Source organism: Cygnus olor, chromosome 2, assembly GCF_009769625.2.
Source record: "Cygnus olor isolate bCygOlo1 chromosome 2, bCygOlo1.pri.v2, whole genome shotgun sequence".
NCBI lineage: Eukaryota > Metazoa > Chordata > Aves > Anseriformes > Anatidae > Cygnus > Cygnus olor.
In genome coordinates, this window is record NC_049170.1 from 17375882 (window position 1) to 17400488 (window position 24607).

The following is a 24607-nucleotide window of genomic DNA, read 5'->3' on the forward strand; positions in this document are numbered from 1 at the left end:
CTGTTAAAATTTATACTATTAATAGTGTTCTATACATTAGATTATTTAAGTACATACAATACAGCTGTTATATAAACCAGTTAAATATTTAAACTTTAAAATATTAAATAGTAAGATTTTTTATATCATCTAAATATCACATTATTTCAGCTTTTATGAGATTCCCTTCAGCTTTCAAAATGTTCTGCCTCTCTATTAAAAGACCTCTCCTTTAACAGTCCCATGATTAATACCGGTTTAACTGTACTTTAGCTTTGTCTTTGTTACATCAACAAATTATTAAAAAACATATCATCTAAGTGACTGTAACCACAGGGCAACTAATGTAATAGATATGAGTGAATGCAGAACTGAAAGCCAAACAAAGGAAATTTTACGGTTTGTTTGTATTTATTGTGATAAGTAGCTATATTACAGTGTCCTGCTGATGACGTTATAATCAATTTGGGGATGAAAATTAGATACAAAAGCTTTATACAAACAAATCTGAATATTGGTTAGAGTGATGCCATCAGAGATGAAATTTTCAAGATTACAGGTCTGTTTTCCCATGTCTGTCTTTGTTTATTTGTAAAGAAATTTGAACGCATATTTTTGCCCACTTTAAAAAGGAATTTTCATAGAGAAAAGAAACTAACATTCAAGCACTTTTATAGAGGAAACATTTTTCAGGGCCATTTATTTTAGCGTTCCCATTGCTTTTTATAGCAGATATGCTAGTTTAACATCCAATTTCTTCATCTGCTACACTGAAACCACGGAAGGATAAAAAAAATGGAATTGAGAAGGGATTTAGTCACTTGTTTAGCAATACTTTCTTTAATTAGCAAATATCTATTCTTAGTAAGATGAAAATAAAAGGGTTTGTGCTTGTATGGTGACACAACCATAACTCTTCCAGTACGAAAATTTGAGAGTATCGTTCTTCTGCATAGAATTCCTTTCATTTGAGTTAATCTAGTATAAATGAGTGAAACCAGTGATCGGTGATGAAGAATGTAATTTGGAGATTTGTTTGTTTATTCCATACCATTCTTTGTTTTATACACATTGAATGGACTGAGGATAACACTTTCAGATATTCTGAGCTATTCTGTTGGGTCTAAGACAACTCATATTTCTGGTGTTCAACCAAAAGGCAAAAATTTTCTTTAGAAAAGAAACCATAGAGTGAGGATAGTTTGCCTTGAAAAGCTGAAGAGAAGACAAGAAAACTGAGAAGAAAGTGAATTTTAAATCAGAAAGATGGCTTTAGGAAAAAAAAAAAAAAAGGAAAGATAAATCAGCCTAGAGGTTGTTTTCTTAAACATGGTAGAAAAATCTGAACTCAGTGTTTGACTTTTATAGCTTGATTTTTATATACTGGTTGGAGTTGGGTCATTTATATTTAGCCCCTCTTGGGAGGAAGTATCTCATGTTGGTAAGTGATCAGTGCTCTGCTTGACTAGAAGAAACACTCATGGATCTTTTTTTAATTAAGTCCAGTATATGAAAAAATTCTATGTGCTTTCTGAAATGACAGGAAAGTATTATTAAAATTGCTTGAAAGTGTTGGGGATTTGGAGAGATTTAAAAGCTTGTTTGACATTTTTACTGAAGTCATCCTTATTATGTGGACGTGTATATGTAATTGTGTAGTTTATGATCATGCTGTTCTAATTTGTTGTTTTATGATTTCTGATTTTTTCCTTTGAATGACGATATTCTTGCAGTTGATTTGGAAATGAGTAAGTAAAATAAGCTATATTAAATGAACAGATATTAAAAAAAAACAACTTATGGTTTCTCAGCTTAACCAACCATTTGTGCAAAAAGTTATTGTTTTGAAAACACAGTTGTTTAAGCTGTTTGCATAAAAGCGTTGTGATTAAATTCCGTGGTTATTTTAGACAGAGCCCATGCCCTTAACTATTTTCCTCCTTCACATGATGGTAGAATTGCATACAGAAATGATTTTATAATAAGTTAAAAAATTTCCTGGCAAATGTATTTACAGTGAACACAAATAAGATGTAACCTGTATTCTATTTCTCTTATCTTGTATTTACAATTAAAGATGTAGACTTGCATGTATACAACAGAATTTTTTCCTTCTGAGGTTAGAAAAGTACACTTGCTTTCCTTTATCTTCAGCTCATCTGCTTTGGGTTAAATATATCTTTTTGAAAAATAGGAATGTTTGTAAAAGCTGTTAAGTTTTGTTTGACCTTCCTTTCTATTTAAGGTATTCACTGTACCCTAATGTGACGTTATGATCCCCAGGCCTGATTGATATGTAAACATAACACAGATGGTGTAGAGATGATTCTGATGATAATTCATTTTTCAGCTAGTCATGAAGATACTTTGATTACAGTGTGTTTAAGTAATTATAACATAATATTCAATGTTAGTCTTGTTGGTAAGGAGCACATGGGAAACAAGTTACACGTTATTCATGACCAACAAAGGGTGCAGTGTGGTGTGACCATTTTAATTTCTAATGCTAGATTAGAAACATAGTACCTTAAAATATGTTGTACAGTAAGGTAAATACATTAAGCATAGACTGAATAAAAAGTTAAGTACATAGTTTTGGGCATAAATATTTGTTTTGGAAAGTATTTGTTACTATATGAAAGAAGCTAGTATGCTTGAATTCAGATTTTAGTTTACATGCAGATCGTTAAAAAGTCACATGCTTACTTCTACTTTTACATGAGTTCTGATTATAATGCAGTTCACTTTATCTTCTTTAAGCGTTTTAAATCACAGTACTGATAAAAAGGTAAACAACACTTGGAAGATTTATTTGAAAAACATATTCTGTCTTAACATAATTTGGTCACACCCATCTACAGTAGCAAGCAATGTTTACTGTGTATGTTGATGGCAGTCAGCTGACAACAGCACACAAGCACTTACGTAAAGCAAAACAATATGCTAAAGAAAAGCATACCAATATTTCTTAAAGTAGTTTCTCAAACTGATATAATCTAAAACTTGACACTGTATACTCCATAATTAATTATCTCTTTTTTCTGATCGATTTCCTTGATAGGATAATTGACCGTTTAGATGGAGTTCGTTTGTTATGGTCATTGTTGAAGAATCCTAATCCAGATGTTCAAGCAAGTGCAGCTTGGGCTATTTGTCCATGCATTGAAAATGCTAAGGTGAGAAAGTATTTAATAGCTTTGTTACATATGTATTCACATACTGGTTTTTTATTTGGATGACTTGCAGCATTACTTTGCTGTTTGCCACTTACAATGTATTTCATTCCTTTAACTGCTTTAAATAATTGATGTATTCATTTGCTAAAAATAGAGTAGTAGCCCTCCATCTAGCACTCATTTTGTGTTAGATGGAGGCATTCTGTTTTGCCTTTAGAGCCTTTAACATGTTTGGAATTATTTTAATAACTTGTCAGGATCCAAGCTTCCTGTTCCCAAACAAAGTATGCTGAAAAAGCCAATCTGACAATGCTGGAAACAGAAAGCTTTTACTCATGGGCTATGAATAACACAGGTAGTTGTAGTTGTTCACCACTATGAGGTACTTCAACTGCATTCTCAAGAGACTGTCTTTTGCTTTCAGAGCATATTTCAGTCTCGGTGCCAATGTAATCCATAGATTTTCTGCTGAGACTGCCAACAAAAAGCGCCAGTTGTGAATAGTGGTTGTTGTGCAGGTCAGTTTGCACAGAAGACTGAACTATTCATGTATTTTGTGTCAGTTCCAACGTAGAGATAAAATGGTGTGTATAATCTGTAACTCATCTTCAATGATTTCTTACCACTGACCTGTGGTAAAATAAATGTGGAAGGTTTTGTTTCTCATTAAATGTTTCCTAGAATACTAAGTAGACTTTTATCCTCAATCTTTTTACAGTAATATCTTCCATTTCTAATTTACCTCCATATTCAATGCAACTTTTGTATCTTTTCTCTGCTATACTAAAAATACATATCCTTCTACAGTTTGAAACCTGACCATGTAAAGAATGGAAATTTCCTTAAAGAGGTAGATATCCTTAGGATCATTTGCAGGCAGAGTTTCCTGTTTGGAATTGAGTACACCATGGTTGCTATTTATTTATATAGATAGATGTATGTATAGATATGTGGATGAAGGTATTTCAAGAACATTTGCTCCTGATTTTTAAAACTTAAGCATTTTCTATTTCTTCACAATGATTTCTACGAAGACAGCTTATTTGTCATTTTTCAAACATCCTGGTTATTCTGAATTATCTTTCCATTTTTTTTAATTAAAAAAACATAGAATCTAGTATGAAAGTTTTATATTACCTGATGATAGGGTGCATACATGTCTCTTCTGTCAAGATCTGACTATACCTGCCTCTCTCTTGAACAATATTTCTATAACTAAATGTTAAAATATTACTTTATCTTAGTACTCATTATGCATAGGACTCCATGACCTGTACTGCCAGAGTGGAGCTCTGCATTGCTAGAGCTTTGACTAAAAACACGTTTTCAGAAACTAAAGGGATAGAGGACAGCTACTGAAATTACTACATAGATTTTTTTTTTCTCTGTTTCCCTCCCCCGGGGTATTTGATGAGTGTAAGCTATGTACATCCTTAGTGTAGCCACTCTCCTTTCATCTCTCTTGGCTGCCTGCCCAAATGCTAATCTGTGACCCCACAAAGAGTCTTTTGTGTGAGACTGAGGCAGAGTGGCACACTGAAACAAACCTACCAATAATACCCTTTCCTCTGACACTGAATGGAAAGAAATATGTATAAAGCAGCAATTATAGCCAAACTGTGGAGATGCAGTAACAATTTCTATGTAAACAAAATTTTGATTTTATATTCACAGTTAGTAATACTCAACAATTTACATGATCTTCTAAGAAGCGCAATTTGGTTTATGCAGTGCTTGACTCAAAAGCAGGAATAAGTATATGACTTTAAATGAGTTATGTGCACTCCGGATTTTCCAAGCCTGTACTTGACACTGCAAAGCATGTTTCCGATAGCTTTGAGCTTGAAGTCTGGATTTGTTTTGTTTTGTTTTGAGGAAGCTGTAGTGGTTGTCTTCTGTAGCGTGGAGCTTCACAGATGAAAAAGAACTTGTTAACAGTAACCGAAACAAATTTTATAAAATTTAATACAGCATCCATTTTCCTGCACAGACATTTTGTGTATATACAACTTAAACATTATTTGCTATGATACTTATAAAATCATTGAAGCTAATCTATCATACTGATATGGCTCTTATTGCCATAGTATGTGAGTACATGGACATCTCTCATGCACTTACTCCTACCATAATCTGTTTAAGATCAGAAAACCCATCGTTTCTGTTTTACAGTCAGAAAGTAATGAATCACAAAATGCCCAGGTGAATTCTCAAAGATGTTTTTGAGCATTTGGGTCTAATTTGCCTGCTGTTAGGCAGGAAGTTAGTGGCAAAGAAGGAAGGAGAATCTAAGTGCCTATATTCTTAGGTTATATAAATTAACAGTTATATTATGGTAGCTTTTTCAGAGTACTGCCCATAGAATAGTATTGTAGAATTGGACTGACAACATTGTTGATTACATCAGTATGATATAGCTAAGTGAAATTGTTTATTACATCAATATGATTTAGATCAGTGTTATTTGGTCTGTGACGGATTTAAGACTTTTAAAATAGAGGATATAAATTAAACATTACAGTACATAAACTGTTATAACTCTGACAGTCATAATATTGCTTTGAGATCAGTCATGACCTCTTTATGCCAGCATTATTTCTAAATAATTTTAGCCTTAAGAGTGGCTTGTAGAGTGAAGATCTTACAGGTAGTTTGGCAGTGGCATAATTTAGGTGGTAGAACTCGTGAGAAAATTTGCACTGCACCTATCAGTGCTACTTGTGAGTCTTAGAAAAATATCTTATGAATTTGGATAAATTAAGGTATACCTTTATTTAAACTGTAAGGCTAAAAGAGCTGCATCACTTATTCAAATGAATTATCTTATTAGAAACATATTCTTATAAATTAGTTATTTCCAAAAGGGAAAGTTACTACTGCAGGCACATTGGTAATGACAAAATGTAAGTAAACTGCCCAAAAACCACAAATGATTATGAAAAATTGCTAAGAAAAGTCTACTCAACTCTGTTGATGTTGGAACAGCAATATTTGGTTATGATGCTACTTTGAAAAACAGTATTTATAGTGTTATCCCAATGTACATCAGCCCAAACAGAAAAATTGAGAGAAACTCCACAAAGATGTTATTTGGGCTATTATAAAATTCATCCAAAGGCATTATGGTGATGAGACGAACACTGTCAACTTTTTCCTCACAGAGGAACATATAAATAGTATGTTTTGAAATAAAAATTAAAAAAAAAATCAAAATTTTAGAGGTTATTTTCCTTCCTTGTATTTAATAGAGTTTTGGGTGCAAACATAATGTAAGGCCTCATCCTTTCTTCTGTTTTGTCTGTGTTTGCATATCAGCCTTCAGCTTTCAAAGTTTAAATTTTAACGTTTGTTATAACTACAACTGTAAAGGCTTTCTTAAAGAACTTCTGGAAGTCAGCTGTGTATGAAGTCTGTCAAAATTATTCAAGTAAACAATCTGAGACTGGGGATTTGAGGGAAGAGAGAGGGAAAGGTTTTTATCCTATTTTCTTAAAATGTACTTGTAAATGACATTTCACTTTTCTGATAAAGTGTAATCCAACCCCCCCAACACACACACATGCTTTTCTTCCTTTTCAGCCCTACAATGGAATTTCATGGGTGTGATGAAGGACGATCAGCCATCTAAAGATGATTGTGTATTTCCTACATAAAGGGAAAGAGAATGTCCATGTTCACATACACACGTGCACGCACACAAATAAATACAAAGGCACAACTAAATCAGGTTTAGGAGGGAAGGGTTAAGAGATGAGCATTTGTGATGGTCAAGTAGCCTTCACTTTTGCAGAAGTATTATATGCTAAGGTAATGACTTATACTGGAGACAGCAGTCTGGAGTTAACCTGTGGGTGGAAAATATGCTGCAGATGACCCATGCTATTTAAGATTTCTATATAAATTTTGCTTGTTGTGGAAATTTTAATGTAACCATATGCATAAAACTAGAATGGACATTTCTGTATTAAAAGTAACAAGGAAAGGTAGTTGAACTTTGAAATTCTTCTGATATTTAACATTTTAAATGTTTTAAGTTACTTTTTTTTATACACATTTTACTGATTAATAACTCCAGTGTATGAAGGTTAGCGGTTCCCCATAATGCAAACTGTTGTTCATTTGTTTATATTTTAAAAATTTTTCTTAAATAGTTCCAATATATTTTTGTTTATGTACTTTTCTTTGGATAAGCCTGTAACGTCAAAACTCCTTGCTTGAGTATGTACAGCATTTTCCAGTTTCTTTGTTTTCCTTGTTATGCTTCTTGTATTTATATACAGAAATCTTGGCAGTTTAAACTTAATGCTCTTTACTGATCTCCTTCCATTTGCCTATTTGTTTTCTCTAGACATTATCGTATTTTAACATCATTCATACCTACTTCTCTATATTTGATCTCATTTTTATGCATTTTTAAATCCTTGATATCTGGATGTAGACTACAAATATTTAGGCTTTTGTTACAAACTAACTTCAAAAGAGGTACTATAAGAAAGACAAAAAGGAATTTTTGGCTTGCCCCTCAGACCTTTCAGAATAGCAGGATCCTTGGAGATTTAGGAAGCCTACAGAGTCAAACCTGGCTTGGTGAGTTCATAGTTGGTTGCCATACTTGCCAGGGCCACGAAGAGCCAACCTCTCCAATGATTGTTGCCACAGGCTGCCTAGAAGTTTAGTGGACCAACTGTCATGGAGTGTTTGGGCTCCTACAGACATGCAATCCTAGATCCAGAATGAACTGCCATAAATTGCCCTGAGGTCCTTAGGAGCCCAGTTCCTCCTGTAAAACACAACCTGAAATCTGGGAAGTAACAGGAAACTGAGAGCATAACCTATGTCCCCCTAACTGGGGAGCCTCAGATCCTAAGTGCAAAGCAGCTGCCTGAGAGCTTGAAGAACTTAAGCCAAAAAGCTTAGGAGCTCCTGGAGACCTAGCTTTCCAGCTGTTTGGCAGCCCATCCGGCAAGAAGTCAGGGATTCTGTGAAAACCAGAAGCCAAGCAGCCTGGCAGGCTACTCACCAGCCATCTGGCTGACAAGAGAAAAGATGAAGAGGCACGTTGGTAATTTAGCCTGCCTTTATGCCTGGTTTCTGTCAAAACTTTTCAAGAAGTCGTGTTCTTATGGAAGGTTTTGGTTCCATTCCATTAGCATTTTCTGATGGAATACTGTTCCACTGGAAAATATTTGACCAGCTTTTCTTGTAACTTAGTTTATAATAGCTACACATACTAGTCAACAGCTTGTCATGTAGCTTCTGTACTTTTAAATTAGACTTGCTAATTAGATTTAAAAATCTATAAAAAGCTTAAACCTCATCTTCCTCCCATTTTTTTCTTTTTCATCTCTCCTTTGTTTTTTCTTCTTGTCCATCTCACCTTTTTCTGTCTTTACCCTCTCTCTTACCATATGGGACTTCCATAGATTTTAAGGCAAGAAAATAGCACGGAGATCTTTGTGTCTCATTTGCTGCATAATACAAACCAGAAAATTTCAAGCAATCATTTTATCTACCCCAGAAGCTTTTGATTGAACTATAATATATTTTATATTTCATGTTGCTTGTTCAGATTCTCAGTGGTCTGTAATTGTAATTGGTAAAATATGATATGATTGCCTTCTCAAATACCACTCTAATTTATGGAACCATGCCAGAGTTGCAACAACACAAACTATAATTGTTATAACGATTTATTTGTGTTGTCACTGCATTGATTGTTTAGCTAGACTGTCCTCAGAACATTTCAATATTACTTTCTTGCAATGCTACAATATTAAATGACATTAGTACCAGCTATCTCACAAATATGTTAATAATTATATGAAGAAGTTTACTTAGACACTTATTCAGCTTCAATGTTTTGAGCACTTACTTGGATTCAGTTCAACACAAATCCAATGGAAACAATGTTTAGTTTTTTCAATTAGTCAGTGTCATCAGTGTCTCATGCTTCCATTATTATAATGCTTTTCAAAATAATCTAAAGCAAATCATGACGTTTTCTACACTGTGGCCTCAAAGGACTCTGATATTAGTAGTTTCACTGCTTCTGTGAAAAAATTAGGATTTGGCATTTATCCAAGACTGAACTTCAGTGAGAGTTGTGAGGAGTAAAGGGGAGAAGTGGAGAAAGAGTAGGTGTAGTCTGCCAGGCTGGAAAGTAAGGAAAACAATAGACAAAAGACTTCCAAAATTTGCGTGAGTGACTATGAAGACTTGTTTTCCCCACCAACTTTTAGAGGACATTCATTGCATGCTTTCTTGGACTGTACACTTGACTAATGGACTTTGCCATTATTTCTTGAAGCTATCAATAGCAAATATACATGCCAACTATTTAGCTGAGTGATGAACCTAGCCCTGAAGAGCATGGAGTAAGGGATTCTGCTCTTCTAGCCTATGGAGTACCACCGGAGCTATGCTAAAACTACTAATGTAATGCTAAGCTTGCTCTGGCATTACCTCTTTCAGTGAGGTGAAGAGGACAGGAAAATATGTGTTGATTGTCTGCTATTACTTTCCCAGCAGATTGCATTTTCCCAACACACTGTACAGAGAAAGAGTTGTGAAATGTAGTAAAATAGGCTCATCTTGCAAGGGGTTCTTCATCAGTTCCGCTACAGTGGAAGCCTCCACAGCTCTATAGACAGGAATAAAATTAGTCTTTAAATATAAAATAATTTGAATCAATATTACCGTTGTGTTTTTTAATTTGAAAAATGAATAGGAACATCCTTACACATTGTGTTTGACTTTTATCCTGTTTTTTCCAGCTGTAATATATAAATTTATCTGTTGCATTTCTTTATTTCGAATTTTTAATTGGTTTGCGCATTAGGATAAGTCATTTGGTTGGCAATAGGGCATGGAAATGGACTGCTTCCTTCATTGAAGAAAAGGTAGTTTAAAGATGAATCTTGCTAATTAGAGTTTATTTGCACAGCCATACCATCACTTTTCTGGGCAAAAGCATTTCAATTTGACAAATCAGGTTTGACACCTTAAGCTTTTTAAGATGTTCTAAGAGTGAAATACTACTTGTTTTTAGTGGAGAAACTTTTATCTTTCAAGTGGAGTATTTTTAAAGATAAACACAATGTGTTTTTGTAATACGGTGTTTAGCTTTAAATCTTTCAAATAAAGAAACCAGTATTCACTTTGGAAGAAATAAGAAGGGAATCCAGTTACAAAAGAATTCAGTAGTGTCTGTTCAAATACTGTACGTCTCAACTTAAGGCTGATGAACTTTATTTACGTAATGAAAATAACCACACACACACACACAAACCCAACAACCATATAATATGATGACAAGAGAAGTCAAAAATCTTGAATGTTCTTCTTGAATAAATACTCCGAAGATCAAATGATTTTTCCAAACCTGTCTTTTTCTGCAAATATTGTAATGCTTTCTGCTCCCAATTAAAATAAAAATAAAAACAACTGTGTAAAGCTGGTCTATCTCACAGTGTTTCTGCTCTTGTAGCCAGTATAGAAATATCTGAAAAATTAACTAAATTTTGTTGATAGTCATGCTCTTCAAGATGGAAATATATGATTATGAGTAACAGGATGAAGCTTTATCAGTACTACAGGTAACTTTGCTGTCCTCAGCATGTATGCCAGATATTATTTTTACTGCTTGAAATTGCAAACTCCTCCCTTTGAATACAGTTTTGAAATAATATTTGTCATACTTCTTGAGGATAAAAGCTTTGCTGCCCAGTAGTTAGAAGAAAGATGTGGTCATGTGAAGTCATGAAAAATCCTATCATCTCCTCCAATCTTCTTCAGCCATTTAAAAAGTACTTTAACAGACCATATTTTTTTCCGTATCTGTCACCTTAGGTTAAATATTACATTAAAACTTATAACAGTGATGATCTAAAATGAAGATATTTCCTATGCTCTTGCTCTTGCCCCAAGCCTTTTTACATTTTTATTTCTTCTTTAAATGTCTCTGGATTTGGGATCTTATTTTGTTCAGCCTGGGAAATATTATTGTTAAACAGATGCATTTACCTTTCATTAACACATGCACTTAGATGTTTAAACTAAAACTATTTTATTGCTTATTAGTGGGACTGATTTTATAAATATTTTTGTCTATAAATGCTGTATCTTGGACTTCATTTTTACAAAGTTGTATTTAAATTGAACTGAGTGGTATTGTTAGGACAATAGAATTAAGGTTCTGTCACAACAAGTAAAGTGGGGGTAAATTAGCTAAATTAATTTAAATACGTTTTTCTTACCTTTTGTTTATTTTTTTGTATAGCTATATCCTAAGATGTCCTTGAAGCTTTTCAAAATACTTTAAATTTGTTGATTAGCTTCATAAGTAACATGAAAGTAAATGTAGCTTGGTGGCTGTATTAATAGATCAGAGTTTGCAGTATGTAAGGGCTAAGTGTAACTGTAGTCTTGGGCTGGAAGTGGAACACTTTCCACTTCAAGTTCAATATGAAAGTCATGTTATTACCCAGTAGTAACCAAGTTGTACAGCCCAGACTTTGAAACAATGCCATTTACATTTTTGCAGTGAGTTTTAAGGACTACAAGTAAATGTGAAAGCTTAACACACACAAATAGCTGGAAACGACAAATCCTTTGGGTTAAGTCTCACAAAAAAAGTTGTGTTTTGATTGATTTATAAGGTCAAATTTAAAGATAGCTTTTCTTTCTACCTGAAACAAAAAGTACAAAAAATATTTCCAAAGACATGTTATATATTATTTCTCTTCTCTTATATTACAAAAATATAGATGGAAATGGCTGAGGGAACTCTTTGATTTGGAAACTAAAATCACAGAAATTTCTTTAGACTTTACAGTATGGACAGCTGTCTGATCATTAATATAAGTATACTCAAAGATTCAAAAGAATTGAATCCAGACTTCTGCAATCAGAAGCACAGCTTCATATAATTTCCTCATATGAAAATATCTTTAAATGATGACAATTGTATATAATAAATACACACTTCAGTAAAAGTAAATGAAGTAGAAATTTACTGTACAAAGCAAATATGTGGTTTTGCTAAATGATATCAAAAAGATTGCATTTGCTGTGTAAATTCTTTGAAAGAAAAAGTAACATAATAGATTTTAAAGCTCTCATTTCAGTCCTTCTTTCTGCTCATTGTTCTTCAAATTACTTGCTTTTTTGCTATTCTCTTTGTCTTGCACAGACCACCAGACTACACCCACAATCACACTTGGGAAACTTTCCTGACATGTGGTTTCTGCAGTTTCCCTCTGCTTTTCATCACTGGTAGAATGTTCTGTCCTTGTGTTTAGCTGGTTTCACAGACGATTATTGAAACTCCTTTCTTTTACTTACTGCTCAATTGTTTATATATTATTCTGTCAGTTTAATATGACCATACATTTTTACAAAATGTGGAAAGTGCAAGCTTGTCAGAAGAGAAATTTAACAAATAGGGTTATAATCATCTGGAGAGAAAACATGTACAGGTAGCAAAATGTAAGATTTGCATGTTGGTTCATTAGGGTGGGATACAGATTATCTCCTTTCTTCATGAAACTTCTTAAAGAACATGAATAATACACAGATATCTGAACTATCCAGAAGAGCAGGATCATTTGCATTTATAGCTGAGCCCCTTACAAATCTTAGACACTTACTATAGAGTTTACTTGTTGAACAGAAACCTTTCTTGTTTGTTGAGCCAATATTTAGACACAGCTTCTGGAGTAAGTTTCAAGAAATTTGAGTAAATGTAAAATATCCATTCTTCTTCTGTATCTAGCCATTTAGCCCTTTGATATATATAGTAAGAAATTTATTTGTAGAATTTTTCTCTGTGACCCATTTTCTCCAGCTTTTAGTCAAGTTTTAAAATTTCAAGTAAGGCATGAAAATTCTATCAAGAAATATTGTTTTTATTCTAGTGACTGTCTGTAGGTGTATTTACATTGTGGTATATTCATAGTACATATATACATAGTATACACTAGCAATGATAAACTTTTGTCCTAGAGCATCCATGGGAAACATGCCCACCTCCTTTACATGCAGCTCACATGGTAACAGGACTGGTAGAATGCTGCCCTTCCTTTGCTGCTTCTCTCAGCTGCTTCTCTGAATCACAAACATATGTTGTCCTTCTGCATAAACATCTAGATCCCATTTTGATTTCTGTTAGGACCTGTATTTTTTGTTCGTTCTCTTAATTTTAGGACTTCAGCCCGAAGTTTGCTGTTGGATATTACCTTTCTCCACACACCGTGGCTTCTGGTTTTGATCCTCAAACTGTATGGCTTTAACCTTTCCCTTCCAGTCTCAAGAATTTCCCTGCCTGTGTTGGAAAATATTACATTCCTGATGGGGCTACCCACTGCTTTTGCTTTCTGTGTGAAGGAAACATCACAGCTAAGAGTTCTGTTTAGCATGTAGACCCAGAACTAAAGAAGTAGGAAATTTTATTTTCCAAGTCCATGAGCAATTTGATGGATTTGCTCAGCAAAACTAACACAATACAATTGGAGTCATACTCTGCTAATAAATCAGCTCTGAAAGAGAAATAAATATAATCAAAACCATTCTTGGTCTTATGGTCACTCCTTAGCCCTAGGAAAGTTCATACTGTCCATGTTTGCATTTTCACAAAGTCCTAAGATCTTTCAGTCCAAAAGGGTTTCAGGAGAGAGTCTGTTATATTTTATTCAAAATTCTCCTATTGACCTGTTGAGGGAAGCGTATAAATGAAATTCCACTTGTAGCCCTTTCTTCCATCTCTGCATTTTTTACCATCACTGACGTGCACAGGCTAAAATTTCTTCCACAAATTTACTTCTGACCACTTAGCCAGTCACTTTTGCTCTCTTTCTGTGTAATAAGAGTTTGACGGCAGGCTGTCCAATGCCACCTTTGTACAGCAAGATGTCACCAAGAGTCTGCTCAGATCTATTTTCTTCTTCAGAGTTCCTAACTGTTCTTTTCAGAAGAACGTGTCCTTGGTGCTGATAGACGATTGCAGATCTTTCTTAGAACTAACAATAAGGTTAGCATTCTTAAAGAATACTCTGTTGGATCAGTTTTTGGATCCACGTGCCTTCACTATCGTATTTTTGCCTTGTATTTCAAATGTATTATTGTCATTCAGCCCTGTATTTCTGTATCTTGGCCATCAGCTCTGGTAAAATCCAGTGTCATGCAGAATTTCACAAAGGAGGATGAATAAAAGATCTCATCCCAGCAAGTGACACAAGTTTTTCCTTTTCTTCTTCCTTCCAACTTAAAACAATGGCAGCTGCTGCCAAAGAAAGGTGTATGTAGACCAAAAGAGTTGCTATATCCACTAGGTTGATAGAATAATTAGATCATCACTAAAAAGGATTTTTCAGTCAATGTCGGTTCTTAGGTAGCTTCTTGGCATTATCTGGCCAGCTGCACCCACAAACATCTTACCTACATGATTTCATTTTCAGGCCTTAATCTACCTGAATTTAGCAATAGTCTTGGCACTATTCTTTAAAAGAGCCAGCAATACTCTGCAGCTACATGCCAGGCTGATTGCAAGTAGTATTGTTATTTAGAGAAAACTGTCTTGTTTTTGTACTCCTCCTCTATTCAAAGAAGTCCTGTAATGGAAGACTTTGCTTTCGAAGGACTTTTTTGACAGCAAGGAGCTCTCTAGCTCCCCATAGACAAGGTTTTGTACTTCCAAATAATTGAACAGCTATGCTAAGATCCATTGGTTCATTTGTAGAAGGCATTACTTAACTTAGCTTCTTACAGTCCATACTATTTGTTGCCTCCTAGCCCTCTCAAAGTAGACACCAGGGGTTCTTCAGGGATACAGTGCTCTGGCCATCACTGCTCCTCAGCACCAAGTACTTCACATTGCTCAAATGCAAATTGGAGATTCAAGAAAATATCATCATTTACATATTTCAGGACTAGGAGTTCTTAGGTATTGTTATCAACGAGAAGGGTTTTACCTCAGAGCCCAAGATTAGTTCTTAAATCAGGTATATTTCTGACCAAGTGATTGGAAAGGTCCTGCCTGGATATGGCCCAGGCAGTTCTGAATTCAGAACCTTTCAAGTGTCTCTATCCTGAGTAACAGAACATTTTCAGATTTACCAGATTTACATTTACTGTATTTCACTTAAATGCATCATTTAATGCATCCCTTAAATCAAAACACCTGACACCTGAGTGTGTGCTTATCGGATGCCCTCTGAAGCTTTAATAGGCACTGTCTAAACACTATCAATGGAGTTCTCAAAGATAATGCTCTCCAGTTTTATCCTGATAGTTGTCTTCAACTAGATATGCAGTTTAAGAGTTCCTTCCTTTCAGTTCTTGCTTTTCCTAACAAATTTCATATAGTGATCATTTCATTCTTGTACCCTCAAGCTCAGGATTATTTTGTTTTCTCTTAGCCTGCTTATAGCAGGTTTCTAAAACTCTTAATCCAATAGTGCTTCCTTTTAGGAACCAGATCCTTTAATGGGATTGTATCTAATCCTGTCCTTTTAATGCAAAAGCTCTTTGATCTTGTTTACCATACTGGCTTTTCTAGTTGTTCATAAAAGCAGTGTCCTGGTTACTAACCCTTTTGCGAATAGTAAGGTTTGGGCACTAGTGGCATACTTTTGGTAAATAGTTTTCCATAAAAATTAGATGACCATCAAAAAATACGTAAAGTTTTTGCCCACAGTGTTTCTGCCTTTTATGTATTTCTTCATCAACAGTTAGTTTGCTTAACTTTTGCTCTACAGAAGTCCTTTTTAGCCACAGTGTAGTCATTTGCTGGTTTCTATATTCACTGGACAATGAACTTCATGAGAACTGTTCATCTTTCCGTATCAACACCTGAAAGGTTGAAAATCTACCAAAAAATGTTGGGCTAGATTATAGATTATGAACATATATAAACATATATATGAATATATATGAAGAAGTGCTAATAAAACACATATACCTATGCTCAGTATAAAGATTTACTCAACTAAAGTAACTGAAGGGCCCAGTCAAATAACAAAGTGATTTCTCCAGATTACGTTATAAAGCTTGATATCCTCAGGTTATGCACTTGAAGTTCATTCCACTCCGTTGTTAATTATTATGCTTACAATAAAGTTTCTGGAAATGATACTCCATTTTGCAATCTTGTCTCTTAGGTTTTGTGTAACTAGGCATCCTAAGGACCTTTTCTAGGTGGTTGGCAGAATGCTGCTTGGAATTACCCACAGATTGAATAAACATGTAAAAAATCATTTGAAGAAGTTGATGTTTTTCTATTCTGGCATTGTTTCTGTCTATGAGGAAGCTGAAAAGAGGTTGACTAAAGTCATGTAATCTTACATGGTGAAACATCTTACCAAAGAAATAGCAATATGTTTCTTTTCAGACATCTCAGTTTTTAACAGACTACAGTGAATCTTGGTGTACAGCATTGGTCAGTGACTATGTAATTTAATCAGTTAAGAAACTGTGCTTAAACAAACTTAGATTTATATCCTGTGTGCTTTTAAGGGTACACGAAGTACTGTATGCTGCATGTCACTTTATGAGATAACTGCCAGTTCCCATTTGCCTGAGGCAACCAAATGAATTCCATACCTGTTAGTTCAGTCTTGCAGTCCCAAAGCTGACGGTTTTCTGTTTTACACATTAACATGTAAACATGTGCTTGCTAATTTGAGTTGACTAATAAACACAAAAGTGTGAGAACAGCCAATTCTGTGCTAGACCAGAGGTTCACTCACCCAGTATTCTGTTTCTCATACTGGCCTATGGGGCATGCGTAAGGAAATGTAGAAGAATGGGGCAAACCTGTAGCAGTGGCTCCCCTCCCCAGAACTCTCTCCCACCTTTGAGAAATCTGTGGCCCAGGAACTTTTCAAATCAGAGGGAATACTTTTAAATTAAATAACAGTTTTTTTTCTGTGAATTTGTCTTGTCAATTTCAAACATAAAAACTTTTAACATCTACTAGGAGCAGCTGAGGGAACTGGGGTTGTTTAGTCTGGAGAAGAGGAGGCTCAGGGGAGACCTTATTGCTCTCTACAACTACGTGAAAGGAAGGTGTGGGGAGCTGGGGGTCAGCCTTTTCTCACAGGTAACTGGTGATAGGACTAGAGGGAACAGCCTTAAGTTGCACCAGGGGAGCTTTAGGTTGGAAATCAGGAGAAATTTCTTCTCAGAAAGAGCAGTCAGGCATTGGAACGGGTTGCCCAGGGGGGTGGTAGAGTCACCATCCCTGGGGGTGTTTAAGAAAAGGTTGGACGTGGCGCTTAGGGACATGGTTTAGTGGGTGATAGTGGTGATAGGGGGATGGTTGGACCAGATGATCTTTTCCAGCCTTAATGATTCTATGATACATTTCTGCTGCAAGGACTTAAACGTCATAACGATGCTTTGTTTGAAATTAACTTTGTTTTATTCTGGACATACCATGTTTAGTTTTCTATTTATTTTCTAAAAGCATACTTAGACATTCTTCTAGAGTTGTGTTTGTATCCACTAGCCACGTTTTATGTTGATCATACTCTGAAGTGTACCTTGGTTCTCTCAGTTGCTGTCAAGACTTGTGTAACTGCCTCTTGAATAAGCTTGCAAGTATTCCTGAATAGTCATTTGCATTGATATAAGAAAAGAACATTGCCACTCTTTTGTCTTAGCTGTCAGACTTAATGTGAGAAACAGAAGACAGTAGGAGAGCCTAAACAGGGGTGTCTATTTGGTGTTTAAGGTGCCCGAGGGTATATGAGGCACATGCCTGGCAAGTACAGCAGATAAGATAAACTTGCATACCTTTGGAAGTGACAGCTTGCGGTCAGAAAGAATACCCTGTGTCATCTAAAATGGCACTAGATACCTTTATTTAGGCATTGAATTTCTGCTTAGATGGTGCTATTTAAAACAGTCTAACTCTTACCTGTCAGTCAAGAGTTTTGAGTTCCAAATTGTCCATATTTCTTGGTGAAGGTGACAGAACACTAACTGCAGTTTGGAACAATTATGTTGTGCCAATCTCTTTTTTTAACATTCACATAAAATATATATTGAATATTTTAAAATAACGTTTCTTATGACTCTTGTTTAGGATGCTGGGGAGATGGTTCGGTCCTTTGTTGGTGGCTTGGAACTGATAGTCAATCTGCTAAAATCAAAGAATAAAGAAGTTTTAGCAAGTGTATGTGCAGCCATTACAAAGATAGCTAAAGATGAAGAAAATTTAGCTGTTATAACAGATCACGGAGTCGTCCCTCTGTTGTCTAAACTAGCAAACACAGTAAGTAAACATACAATATTAAGTATCATACTAAACATACTATATTAAGTATCTGAGTTTCTTATATCAATCTGCATTATACCCAACTAAAACGTTGTGGCATGAGTGATAGACTTTGCAGCAGCTATCAGGGAGAGATGCAGAATTCCTCCTCCATGAGATGTATATTGGACATGAAAGCACTCTGTGGCTGGTACTAAAATTTCTGAAATTGCTTTTCAGAAATGCAGCTGCTGTATGGAAAAAATACAAAGGGTTGAGAGAGCAATAAATCTGAAATGCACAGAGAATCTCAGTGATGGACTATATGTTAAATTTTAATGCTAATCTTACCTAATTTCCAGTCAGTCTAAAAGCACCTTTAAAATAATATAAAAATTCACTGCACTTCTTACAAAGAGAATAATAAGGGCTCCATGCCTCACAGTTCTCTCCAATTTTTAATTGTACTACAATTAAAATAGGAGGACGTAAAAATGTTTTAGAATACAGTACTGATTTCCTATGAAAATTTTATTGTATTATATTGTTTTTAATTTATTATGTTTTTACCTTTTTCAGAACAATGACAAATTAAGACGTCACTTAGCAGAGGCCATTTCTCACTGTTGCATGTGGGGAAGCAATAGAGTTACCTTTGGAGAGAGCAAGGCTGTAGCTCCCTTAGTACGTTATTTGAAGTCAAATGATCCTTTGGTTCATAGAGCTACAGCTCAGGCTTTATATCAGCTTTCAGAGGATCCCAGCAACTGTATCACCATGCATGAAAACGGAGTGGTGAAGGTGAGGTGGAAATTTTCTTATTTGGCTTGGTCAAAAAAGACCTTTCTTTTGAAATAGTTTTTGAATGCTGCTGTGTACCTCAAATATTCTGAGCTTTCCCATAGAAAAGTTCGATTAAGTAGTGAAATAGGGAAGAGTAGTGCCAGAGTTATCACAGCCTGGTGGTTGTTGACATGTGGACATTCACCTCTAGAGTGCTTGACTTGACTTGACCTCAGCTGGTAGTGACATTACATCAGCATTTTATCAGCACAGAGAGTTGGCCAGTATGACAGAAAGCCACCTTGGAACTGAGTGTAACTGGATTTGGGAACAAATTAAAATTAAAATTAAGAATGAAACAAAGGCTTAGCTTACTTGGAGCTGTTTCAATGAGTTCTGTATTCACTTATAAGAAATCATATTTTAGGAGTTAAGCATGAGAATATTCTCCAAAAGCCTTTCTCTAGAAATAATTTTTCTATCAAAAAGATTTCTATCAAAATTTTATCTGACAAGTTGAAGCCAGTAAAGTTATTTCACAGGAGAGAGAAGGATTATGGCTTTAGAGATAGAAATTTTAGGAATTGTCAATTTTTGCAAATTTCTGGTGATGCGCTTTTATAGTAATTACATCTGAGTCTAGGTTCATTTTCAGTTTTTAGTCCTAGTTAAAATATTTACACTAATTAAAAGCATTTATTTGCACTTGCAGATAAGTAGGGATATGCAAAAAATATCATAGGTGTTTTGTTTTTATATTGTTCACAATGTTCTGGAATTACTATAGTATGTTAAAGGGGAGAAAAGAGAACTGATAAAAGGAAAAGTGAATTATAAAATAAATGGACTTGGATTAACTTAGTTGCATCTAAGCATTTTGCTCAGGGTGCGCTTTCCCTTTCTTGTGTACAAGAAACTTGTATTTTTGTAATGAAATGGACAAGTGTTTGATGACATAATAGCATATGGCTCCAGCACAGAACCAAAGTGGAAGTTTTTGCCACCTCATAACTGATGGATGGCCTAAACGTCTGAGAGTGTATATGACCAATTCTCATCACATGGGCCGTTACAGACATGCATTTGTATCATATAAGCAGGTATGCATTATTAATATGACAGGAAGCAGCTACATTTTGGTCCATCGCAAGATTAACTACCAGGGTAGCATTGGAGCTGAAAAGGACGAGGGGTTTTGGTTCAGCAAGCAGAACATGAGCCAATAGTGTGCCCTGGGAGTGATAAAGATATAAAGATAATAAATATATAAAGATATAAAGATAAAGCATACTGGGCTATGTTAGCAGCAGCATGACCTATAGGTCAGAGTTGGTGACTTAACACTTGTTAAATCACATCAGGTGTCCGCTTTGGGCTCCTATGTCAAGAAAGATGTGGATTAATCTGAGCAAATCCAGCAGAAGGCCACCAAGATGGTTGGGAACTGAAGTGCATAACTTGTGAGGGAACTGAACATGTCTAGCTTTGGGAAAAAAGACCTTTGGGTAGGGATCCCTAATAGCAACCTGCCAGTATCTAAGAGAAATTTAGTGAGGAAACAGAGGCAGGCTCTTTGCTGAATTGCATGAAAGGAGGATAAGAGGGATCATAAATTGAAATTGCTGGGTTCCATCTGAATATAAGGAAAAAAATCTACCAGGAGGGTAATATAGCACTGGAACAGTTTCCGACAGTGGCTGGGGAGTCTGCATCCAAGAGAATTTCGAGACCTGCCTTGACAAAGCCATCAGCAGCCTGAATTCAGTGTTGACCCTACTTTAAGTAGTAGGTCAGCCTAGATGACCTCATGTGATACCTTCCAACCTGAGTGATTCAGATCATCTGATTTCTAGCGGATGAAAAATAATGAATGATCTTTGCAAAACCCCTCTTCACTATGTTTTGATAGTGAAGCAGCTTCTCAGTGTACTTTATTGATCCATACCTGTGGCATATCCTGTTAGGAAAAAGAGACATATTTGTCATAATAGGCGTTCCCATTCAGTATGCAGAAGCAGCCGCTTTATGTAATGTTGATGAAACTGTAGTTTGTCAGGTGGGTATCTCAAAAGAAATATTGGTAGAGGAACAGATATAATCACTCTGTTGTTTAGGTAGTTATGGAGATGTGTAGGATAAAGTGTCTGAATTCCACTCCTTATCAGTAAGAAATAGAATATTCATTCCATGAACAGAAAATTCACTTGAATTTTAGGTCTGCTCTGCAAATGTAGGTAACTAAGAGATGCAGTGTTTTCTCACATACCTTGAAGTATTTCAAAACTCTGTAAGGTTTGACTAATCCTCCTCTGTAGTTCACATGATCTCATTTTTGGGGGGAGAGCAGCTTGAATGCAAACAAAACTGGTTCCATATCGAATCTTTAAAATGCAGCCAAACCTAATCAAGAATTAAGAGCTTAAAGAAGAGCATTAAGATGAAAACACCTGTGACCACACTTTGCCATGAGGGACCTAGAATAATTCTTCATTGCTTCTAAGTATTGCAATGTGCAGAAGTCTTGGGAAGGGTTTTTGGAGGTGATGTAGAATATCATCTATAACGTTCAAAGTCCCCACTGTTGATTCATGCCATAAGCTGTTCACTTTGGTAAACTGGAATCTTCTCACATCTAGGAGGTGACTGTGAAACAAATGCATAGGTGGGAAAACACAATGATTCGTTGGTGCTCAGTTTGCTTATTGGCAGTTAAAATGAACTGTGCTTTGCACAGTAATTTACCTGAAGGATTAGCTTTTGCTAGCCCCCACCAAAGCAAAAATAAGGGAAGTTTGGCAGAGTGTATTTTCAGATAAATTGAATCAAACTAATCAGATGGCTGATGCCATCCATACCAGACTGTCAGCCAATGCACAGTCAAATGTACTAAGTTACTGTAAACCTGAGATCTGGCTGTCCAGCTCTTCAAGTAAACTGTCTTCTATTCAATGTCCTACTGCAGTCAGTGTGTATAGCAAAGACTCTGAAGTCCTAGAGTCACCCACCCAGTTTGTAGCAAAGGGAAATTTATTATTGTAATATGAGCCTTTAAAACAAGTTTGATGCTTTTAAAATTAAAATAAATGAATTATTGTAAGAAATCCATCCAGCTAAACAAATTCTTTAAACATGTCTCATACTTAGGGCTAAGAGCTGTACATAACTAGGTAAGCTACATGTTTTTTGGTTTTGTTTTTGTCTTTAATTCAGTGCCTGCACATATTTCATTTCTCTATGTTTGTTTTCACATTCCAGTGAACCTTCATGGAAGTGCTTAATTACAGATGCCACAGACATTTAATCTGGATAATATGAAAGTAATTATACATACCTAAACAAACACACTCTTCACAAATAGTATCTCTGTATTTTTTAATTATTCAGATATTTTAAAATAGCATTTTATGGAAACTTTGTTCTGACATAATGACTATAAATGCAGCTGTTATAAAAGCTTTATTTGTTTAAGTCTGTAAGAAATCATTAACACAAGGTGAATTGATAAAATGGGTAAGCCTAAACAAGGGGACCCCTGGAGCAGTTCCCAGCTCTTGTGTCCAGGTGCACAGCCTGGCCACATACTGACTGCACATTGAGGCTAAACCTGGATGCACACCAGGACTCTTTCATTCTGGTTTGTGCTGGGAAAAAAAAATGCTGGTGGAGAAGAAAGACTGGAACCACAATAAGTATGAACAATTGGTTATCAGGACTGTAGGACGTACTGCAAAATTCATTTGCCTTTCAACTAGTATATACGCACAGAGAATCCACTACCAGAGTATGTATTAAATTCAACATGGCTCAGAGATCCATGTTAATAAACTGCAAAAGTCTTTGACCCTGTTCTGTTCTCCCTACACCATAAAGTGGCAGAAGTGCAGTGAGAGGTCATCAGACCTAGTTTTCTGAGCTATCTTGAGATTTCTTATCAGTATAGCTTTGTTAGCATGGAGCTCAGTATTAGATTTACCTTATTCTAGTACTGTAAGGCAGTATGGACATATACATTAAAAAAAAAAAAAGTGTAGTTTGTTTTCAACCCTATCATTTAAGGGATGGAGTTCTCCCAAGCACAAGAGGAAAACACCTGAGACCATCTGGAGCTTCTAACCCTAAATAAAGGGTGTTTTAATTAGCAGTTATCCTGCTGTGAGATTTCCAACTGTTTTTTAATGCTTATATATTGTGTTAAATACCTGGAATAGCAAAACAGCAAAGCAATGTAAAACAACAGATAGGCGTTTTTGTAGGATTTAGATACAAGGGGATATAGCAGATCAGCGAGACATAGCGGCTCCTATCTAGTGAGGATGATCATATAATAGGTGAAGCTTGGTGGGCAGTTTGAGAAAATATGTTCTGATGGACTTAAAGCAGTTTCTCCAGAAGTTCTAGCAAAATTGGCTTTGTTCAGTATTGCCAGAGCTGAGCAGATCATGAAGCACAACATGGACACCATGATAGCTGGCCAATCCAGCAATACTTAGGAACTTGACTTGCATGCTGGCATTGTTGGAGTTACCATCAGGAATCAATTACTGGAGTTTCAGAAAGGCTAGAGAGAAATTCCCAGATGGAAAGGAGAGTGGGTGGAGGAGGTTTATTAACTCAAATGGAAGAGTCAGTACAATGCTAAATCCTGCCTGATCTATTTGGTTGGTCTGCCAGGCACAGGTAAGACTAGTTGCAGCACTATTGTGTCTGTGCTGTTGGGTATCTTTCTTTGCACTGCGCTTCTGTACCATGCTGATCACAGAATATCTGGGAGTTTTCATTCTTCTAGTCCCTCCAATGAAGAGCTGACTGAAAGCATTCTTTTGTATTTATGTAGAAATTGCTGTGTCCAGATTTTTCCATAAACCATTATATTTTTGCTTCTGGAAAATTTGTCTGGGTTCCTTTGATTTTTTTTCATCCTTTTACCAGATTCTGGTAATTCAGTAATCATGCCTGGTTGGATTAATGGCACAGCTGCTGTAGTTCTGACTTGGTTGCAATACATGTAGAATCCCAGATGTTTCTTAGCACATATTCATGTGCTGTGTTCACATGCACAGAAAGCCTGATGCTTCAGGGAAACATTTACTCTGCATGAATGACACAGTTGCTGAGTGCTTGAACAGTTGGCCAGAGACTTTCTCAAAGCATCAGACTTCTGACTGCTCACTATGTAGTGTGTATGTACGTGTTTCTGTCCAGGACACCAGGAATAAAAATATATACAGGGAAACTAGTTTCAGGCAGATATTCATATTTCACATTTTTGCCACTGCTGCAAACAGTGTTTGCTAATCACTCATGTCAAAGCAACAGGTGTATGTGCACAGCTGCGGGAGAACGCCAGTGTTCCTAGTTCTCACCTATATTCATAGCTGTACCCAAAGTACAGTCAGTTTTCTCATGCAAGGCTATG

At 35.6% G+C, this 24607-nt stretch overlaps 1 protein-coding gene across 6 annotated transcripts in view; it reads left to right on the top strand.

The window, feature by feature from the left end:
* The window catches only part of ODAD2 (outer dynein arm docking complex subunit 2), a 95223-nt gene that overhangs the window by 49529 nt on the left and 21087 nt on the right, over positions 1–24607 (top strand). For all 6 annotated transcript variants that reach the window (XM_040548355.1, XM_040548359.1, XM_040548354.1 and 3 more), the window contains exons 17-19: positions 3041–3155; positions 18238–18426; positions 18988–19209. In XM_040548355.1, coding sequence (XP_040404289.1) covers positions 3041–3155; positions 18238–18426; positions 18988–19209 — 526 coding nt within the window. The remainder of the gene's footprint in view (positions 1–3040; positions 3156–18237; positions 18427–18987; positions 19210–24607) is intronic.